The following is a 7,664-nucleotide window of genomic DNA, read 5'->3' as shown; positions in this document are numbered from 1 at the left end:
CTGTCTAGAATTAACTGGCCACAGAATGACAAGAATACACATCCCCCCTCTATGACAGTCCTTTTCAGTGTCGCCCGATTGAAGCGGTCTTTGTGCTGGTGAGTCTTTAGTGTTCTGAAAAAAGCCCCATAAGCCATGATCTGCCAGTTGGTAGTGCATTATGGGCTGCTTTTGTCTTGGTTTCACAGTATCTGGATCCAAACTGATGTTCGTGATTTCTGCCCCAAAGGGTTGCCTCTGAGTCTGTGATTTCTAATGATCTCTGCTCCATTGTTCTTCTCTGTCTGATCTAGGGTTCTCTGTCCCCATGTTCTTAATTACTGTGTCCCCTTATCCGCTGTTTACTAGTTTCCACTAGCTGAATTCTCAGATGTTCATACCCTTCATCTTCCTGGTTTTCAAGGCTCCTTGTCTACTGATTTCCTTACCTAATCCCCTCTACTTTAGCCTTTCTAATTTACTTTCACGTGGCTAATTAATCTGTGTTGCTTGCCCATGTAAATGGTGACTTTCCAGTCCTAAAATGCCACCTCTGGGACTCATTACTATCTCCCAATGACCTAATGCAAATTTACCAGGGGGTTAATTACCAGTAGCTGTTGTGCGAAGGGATTCTTAAGTGGTAAGGACCTTAAATTCCAATTCCATAACAATGTGTGGGTGTGCGAAGGGGACAGGATGGTACACATCTCAGGTGATTGTCATCTGGAATATCGAGTAGGGATATAATTATAGCTTAATATCATAGCAAAAAGTTGAGGACAAAAATATAGAAAAGTTAGTGGATATAAGGAGGTAGAGAATTACGATTTTTAACTGCACATTAACGTACCATGAAGATAAATTTGTCATTAAAGTACATATGTGGAGTTAGGCATAGAAAATATGTACATGTTTACCTGTCAATATATTTGACCTTGATATTATGGCTATGAGATTAAGGTATAACGATAGTAGTAAGCCGGGATACCACTCATCAAAAAAATCCTGGTCGCAAAAGTGACATGTCTGGTCGCAAAAGGCTGGTCGCAATTTTGACAGCTTTTGACATGTCTGGTCTTAAACTCCTGGTCGCATTTTTGACAGTTTAAGACCAGGACTGTTTAAGACCAGGGTTTGATCTGGCCTTAAACAGTCTGGTCTTAAACTTCTGGCCTTAAATTTAACAGCTAGGGCAGCAAAAACATGTGGTAATTGTGTATGTGTTTAAAAGTGCATAGAAAAACTGCCTGGTTGCAGGCTGGAATGTCTGGGCACTTTTAAAACTGGGGGTTTGCAGCCTGCTGCTGTTTGAACAGCTGCTGGGGCAGGCCTGAGTTCCCCAGCCCAGGGCCTGGGAAGAAGAATGTGTCATGTAGGTGTCAAAGCTGTAAAGGGTCCTCACAGTCTTAAACTCCTGGTCGCAATTTTGACAGTTTAAGACCAGGACTGTTTAAGACCAGGGTTTGATCTGACCTTAAACAGTCCTGGCCTTAAACTTATGGCCTTAAATTTAACAGCTAGGGCAGCAAAAACATGTGGTAATTGTGTATGTGTTTAAAAGTGCATAGAAAAAAACTGCATGGTTGTAGGCTGGAAATGTCTGTGCATTTTTAAAACTGGGGGTTTGCAGCCAGCTGATGTTTGAACAGCTGCTGGGGCAGTCCTGAGTTCCCCAGCCCAGGGCCTGTGAAGAAGAATGTGTCATGTAGGTGTCAAAGCTGTAAAGGGTCCTCACGTCTTAAACTCCTGGTCTCAATTTTGACAGTTTAGTTCCAATTTGACGTGGCTGGCAGGAAATTTGACATATGAGTCCCAAGGTAGATTCTGTTCCCGGGCTCCCTAATTCCCAGGAGAAGGGGTCACGTAGGGGTGAAGAGTTTTACACCGGCCCCCATTGTCTAACCCCACTCTTCCCAGGATAGGCCTTGAGTTTGAGTAACAGGTGTCAAAGTAAACAATGTTGTACTGTTTATACTGTACAAGGATAGAAAAAAAGGTTCCCATCCAAAGGCCACCATGACATTGTTCTAAACACCCCTCAAGTCATAAAGGGGTGTGGGGGGCTTCTAATTAGCATGCTAGGACAGGTATAAAAAGGCCCCTCATGGAACACTGCCAAACACCCATTCAAAAAACCCCCTTTGAGGAGCGACTGGCGTGGATTGTTCTGCTGTACCTGGAGGACTCCTGCATCTACAACCCAGTCAGAAAACCTTTGTGGATTTCTACACCATCAAGCCCTTCAAAACCTTTGGGGAGTGACTGGCCTGGATTGTTTTGGAGCCAACCCAAGGAACTTAAGGCAAGAATGGACCGGAGCAACTTTTCCCAGATTGACACCGCCTGTCAACATGTAGAGAAGGTAAATAATGGATGGCGCAATGGTGTATTAGGGTGTACATGTAGTTTGGAAAAAAGTTGCACTTTTAAAAAATAGTACTATGTAGTGTGGATTGTAAACTGTTAATCTTTAAGGCGATGTGCTGTGTTTAATGTGAATAAAGGTTTTGTTGAAGGATGGAGTTTAAAAAGACCTGAATTGTAATGTAAAGGTATTTAAAATGAATAAAGGTTTTGTTGAGTTTAAAAAGCTATGTGTGTAGGTATTTAGTGTTAATGGGGTGGTGACGTAGGGTAGAGTTTGCAGGCTATGTATTTAAGGGGCATAATGTTGTAGGCCTTAGGAGGGTACATGCAGAGTGGAACAGGGTATTTTACAGCTCATAGAAACATTTAACCACACTGTAACGGTACCATAGGGGCTTTAAATAATATACAGGGCATATAATTAAAAAATTAATAATGCCTGGTTGCACTCACCAAACCGCTGTAGAGAGTTGGAGGGGTCCATGGAGGGCTCCGGGGTCCTTGCTGCTCCTTGGGGGGTCCTGAGGGCCTTGTATTTAAAAAAATAAATAAACCCTGGGGCCAGTTGTCCAGGGGGGCTCCTGGTGGGGCGCCATAGTCCCTTGGGGTGTCCTGGGGGTCTCTGGGTCCCTAGTGCAGCGTTATTTTTAAAAATATGCCCCCAGAGCCCGCGTGCCTCGGGCGCTGCTCTGGGGGGTGGGGGTCGCGGTGTCTCTGGGCCTCCGCGGCCGTTCCTTGTGTAAATAAAAGGCCCCCAGAGCCCGCTTGCCTCGGGCGCTGCTCTGGGGGTGGGGGTCGCGGTGTCTCTGGGCCTCCGCGGCCGTTCCTGGTGTAAATAAAAGGCCCCCAGAGCCCGCTTGCCTCGGGCGCTGCTCTGGGGGTGGGGGTCGCGGTGTCTCTGGGCCTCCGCGGCCGCTCATGGTGTAAATAAAAGGCCCCCAGAGCCCGCTTGCCTCGGGCGCTGCTCTGGGGGTGGGGGTCGCGGTGTCTCTGGGCCTCCGCGGCCACTCCTGGTGTAAATAAAAGGCCCCCAGAGCCCGCTTGCCTCGGGCGCTGCTCTGGGGGTGGGGGTCGCGGTGTCTCTGGGCCTCCGCGGCCGCTCCTGGTGTAAATAAAAGGCCCCCAGAGCCCGCTTGCCTCGGGCGCTGCTCTGGGGGTGGGGGTCGCGGTGTCTCTGGGCCTCCGCGGCCGTTCTTTTTAAAAAATAATCCCCCACGAGCCCGCTTGCTGCTGGCGCTGCTCGAGGGTGAGGGGTGTAGGGCTCCGGTGTCCTTGGGGGCTGTGAGGGTATATACCAGCCCCGGGCTCCACGTGGATCCAGCAGCAGGCAGCATGGCGGCGTGAGCTTCTCCGGGGCTGCTGTGTAAGGACCGCCCCCAACAGTGATGAGTTGGTGACATCACTGAAGGGGCGGCCCTAACCCTGCAGCCCCGGTGTGGTTTTTTATTGAGAATTATCTAGCGCTGGGCTTTACCCCGAATGTGTCAGGGCGCTTCACAATAGCGGGACACGCCTGGGGCATAGCGCTTCACATAAGAACTTGCTGCAAAAACATAAGGACTAAGGATTACATGCACTACATAAAAAGATACAAACAGGAAAACACACCACGGAGCTGCAGGGCAGGGTCCGCCCCTCCACTGATATCACCAGTGATGAGTTGGTGATATCACTGGAGGGGGCGGACCCTGCACTGCAGCTCCGAGGTGTTTTTTTTTTTTTTTTTGTGTTTTATTAGCTAGCGCGAACTGTACACGAAGGCTGGCAGAGCGCTTTATATATGACCCATTTGTAAGACATAAGCACTAAGAATTGGATGAGTTATATAAAAAAGATACAAGTAGAAAAAAATGTAGCGCAGACTTTATCCCAAGTTGTCAGAGCGCTTTACACAAGAACCTGTTTGCAAAACATAGGGACTCAGGATTACAGGTGTTACATAAAAGATACAAACAGAAAAAATACTGCTTGTTAGCGCAGACTTTACCCGAAGGTGTCAGAGCGCTTTACATAAGACACAGTTGCAAAACATAAGGGGAGTGACATGTGTGCCGGTTACAAAAGCAAACGTTAAGTTACATGAGTAATAAATAAAGTGACAAGTGTGCAGGTTACAAGAGAAAACAAAGTACAGTTAGAGCTATAATACTGTGATATAAGGCAGACACTCAAGCACAAGAATAAGCGTTATGTAGGCAATTGTGGCAATGGCGCAACTATTTAAAGCACTCAAAATGTGAGAGTTATTAAACAATGTGTTACAAGAGAAAAGTGGCATGTACATGTTACAAAAGAGTAACCGGTATATAGGGTAGTGGTTAAATGTCAGAAGGGCCATGTGTACCTAAAGTGGTTTACCCCATAAGCAAAGGATATGGCGCAGGTTGTTTTTTAACATATGTTTTAGCGCAGCACTTGCAACGCTTTTTTAAAAATGTGTGTTGGTGCACCCCGCTTATCAGGTTTTAAATGTATACAAGAATTGTTTGAAGTTGTGATACTTTTGTTTAAGAAAGGCGTTTACTAAAACCGCTGCTTTTTTTTTTTTTTTTTTTTATGTTTAATACAGGTGCAAGACCTTGCAAATGCAACCGTCACCAATGTGCCCCCTGCGCTGGCCCCAGCTGTAATAAATAGCAACGCTGGGCACTTGTCAGCCCCGCAGCCAGGTATATATATATTTAAAGCTATGTAGTTCTACGTAGTTTTGTACACCAGTCTCTCAGAAGTTCTCTTTTTTCTAATGGGCTCTCATGTGTGTATGCTTTTACAGCTTATGACCCCGACCTACAACAAGCTTTTGACGATTTTATGGAGTACATCGAGGCTCAAGACGCTCTGAACACTGTGCAAAACACTTCAGTTCCTACAGGTAAATAAAAAGACAGCTGTTATTTAAACTGTCTAAGACGCTGGGTAGTTGGTGGGGTAGGCCAGAGTCCTGACCCTGAGGATGTATAGAGGTAATCATCAGAAAAGATGTCTAATGTTGGGTATTATTTTTTTTTTACAGGTGTCCCTACGCTATGCCAGGACGTCGTCAAGGTCCAAGAGGCGGCGCATGGTTCAAAAGAAATCCCCTTGAAGAGGAAAGCTTCAACTTCTAAAGTGGGACCACTGTCAAAGAAAGGAGCTGCAAAAAGACCTCTTTCAGGTGTGTTTTTTACAAAAGGGTGTGAGAAGTACTAGAGGTGTTACAGCTGCTTGTAGCAAAGCCTATATCAAAAAAGGTGGTTGTGTAGGACGTAGTCCGCTGGTGCTTGTATGTGTTGTTTTTTTTATGCTTTCTCTAATATATATATATTTTCTGTTTATATTTTAGAAGCGGCTCAGAAACATGCTGCTGAAGAGAGGTCGGTGGCGCCCTTAACGGACATAACAACATCCGTCCAGAACAACGGAAGCGGCGCGAAAGGCGTGAGTAGGCGTGTACGCCAGGAAAAACTCTCTACCTACTATACACCAAGCAACACGCTGAACAACCAACTACAGCAATCTATTCTGCACAGGGGTGGGGTCAACACTGGAGGCCTGCCTACAAACCAGGCCTCCCTTAAGAAGAAACAGCGGGACTCAGAGAACCTCCCCAAACCTTTAAAACGTGTGAAGGCCTGTAAGGTATTCACAGATCCCCAAACAGAACAGTTAAACATGAAGAAGAAGACACCGGAGGTGCTCCAAGAGGGTCAGGCAAAGCTCTTAAGTCCTGAGAAGAAAAGCCCTAGCACCCCTGAGCCCCAAGCTAGCCCCCTAGATTTATCTATAAAAAAGGATGCTAAGCCCTTGAATGAGACCTATACAACCTTGAGCCCCAAGGAGGTGTTAGTTGCACCTGTGGGTGTAGAAGAGGCGTCGCCACCACAACCCCCTAAAACATCGCGCCTCTCAAGGAAACATCTGAAGCTGAAACCGGGGGTCCCTAAGCTACAGTTAGCAGAGACCCTCAGCAACCCTAAGGCAACGCCGGATCCACCAAGCGTCCTGAAACCCCAGACAGTGCCAAATAGAATAACTGTACATGTAGAGGTGCACGCCCCTGAACAGCCCCCAAAACCGGTTGTAAGTGTTCAGGCACAGCCTAGGGTCTCAACAGGTGATACTGCGCAACCCCTAGAAGGTCCTTCTACCACGATTAGCAACTCTCTTGAGGCGTTGAGGGGGTTGGTAGACACCATAGGTAGAACCCCAGAAGCGGTGTACCAAGGGTCTTTGAGCACAGAGGGTTTACAGAACACAGGTAACCAGGCACCACACCCTACCACCGACATTTCAACTAGGCCCCAGGATTACAACGACACCTCCTCACAATCCTCATACCCTTTGTCCCCGAGTACCCCTCCAGGAGCATACGACCCTACCAGCCCCACGGCCATTCACATGTACACCCCCGTGTCCAGCCCCTCTGCCAACCCCGTGTACAGTCCTGTGTCCAGCCCAGCTGCCAATCCCGTGTACAGTCCTGTGTCCAGTCCCATGGCCAGCACCTCTGCCAACCCTGTGTACAGTCCCGTGTCCAGCCCCGTGGCCAGCACCTCTGCCAATCCTGTGTACAGTACCGTGTCCAAACCCGAGGCCAGCACCTCTGCCAGCCGCGTGTACAGGTCCGTGTCCATCCCATGGGACATGCCCGTGTACAGACCCGTGTCCAACCCCGTCTTTGAGGGTTGCAGTATAGATGGGACTGGGGGGGTGCCTCCATTTATAAGACCTCGCAAGGTGTGCCCCCCTAAGCAGGAACAAGATGGGTCTGTAAACACAGAAGATGTATTGAAGACACACGTAAGAGAGATACAGATGGCGGTTCGAAAATTAAAACGGCAGGCGAACCGTGCACTCATAAGAATGGATATGGGGTATTCCAATCTCATCAACAAGAGGGAGGCCCAACATCTGGTCGTGGCCAGGGTTGGGGTTTGTAAAAAAGGCATCATACAGATGTGTCAGGCGGCTGTGGCCGACATACAAGGTACACATTCATGACTATGTAAGCACCAACCCCTAAAGACCCCCACAACCACTGGTGCTCATAAGAGACCCTCAAAATATAGCCGTACGGTCCAGAGGTTAGTGACAAAGTCTGCACGCTTCTTAAAACTGCTCAAGCAACGCCCAGTTGGTACCCCACAAACCTTCAAACAAGACCCCAATGTTTCCATAGAACCCTTCAAACAAGACACCCCTGTTTCCCTAGACCCTTTCAACCACGGTACCACAGCTTCAAGATCAACGCCTGAAGCATATAAGCCAGCACTTCACCACCGACAATACATAGGGGCAGGGTCTAACATCCCCAGGGTCGGCCATTTAAAGGGGGT

The 7,664-nt window shown here is 47.8% G+C and overlaps 1 protein-coding gene across 1 annotated transcript; it reads left to right on the top strand.

Moving 5' to 3' along the window:
- Positions 1–1,130: 1,130 nt before the first annotated feature.
- On the top strand, positions 1,131–7,329 carry LOC144773886 (uncharacterized). The gene is made up of 5 exons (XM_078658961.1): positions 1,131–2,344; positions 4,919–5,018; positions 5,123–5,221; positions 5,363–5,503; positions 5,672–7,329. Exons 1-5 carry the CDS (start codon positions 2,087–2,089, stop codon positions 7,327–7,329), a joined length of 2,256 nt encoding a protein of 751 aa, XP_078515087.1. The 5' UTR covers positions 1,131–2,086.
- Positions 7,330–7,664: the final 335 nt, after the last annotated feature.

This window comes from Lissotriton helveticus, chromosome 8, assembly GCF_964261635.1.
Source record: "Lissotriton helveticus chromosome 8, aLisHel1.1, whole genome shotgun sequence".
Classification (NCBI taxonomy): Eukaryota; Metazoa; Chordata; class Amphibia; order Caudata; family Salamandridae; genus Lissotriton; species Lissotriton helveticus.
The sequence above is the reverse complement of the archived record's forward strand: the minus strand, read 5'-3'. Positions and strand labels throughout refer to the sequence as shown.

Excerpts from the sequence above, each read along its gene's own strand:
- LOC144773886 (XM_078658961.1), top strand. The coding sequence starts at position 2,087 with ATGGAACACTGCCAAACACCCATTCAAAAAACCCCCTTTGAGGAGCGA. Across the intron at positions 2,345-4,918 it reads CCTGTCAACATGTAGAGAAG|GTGCAAGACCTTGCAAATGC; the intron begins GTAAATAATGGA and ends TGTTTAATACAG. Across the intron at positions 5,019-5,122 it reads CTTGTCAGCCCCGCAGCCAG|CTTATGACCCCGACCTACAA; the intron begins GTATATATATAT and ends ATGCTTTTACAG.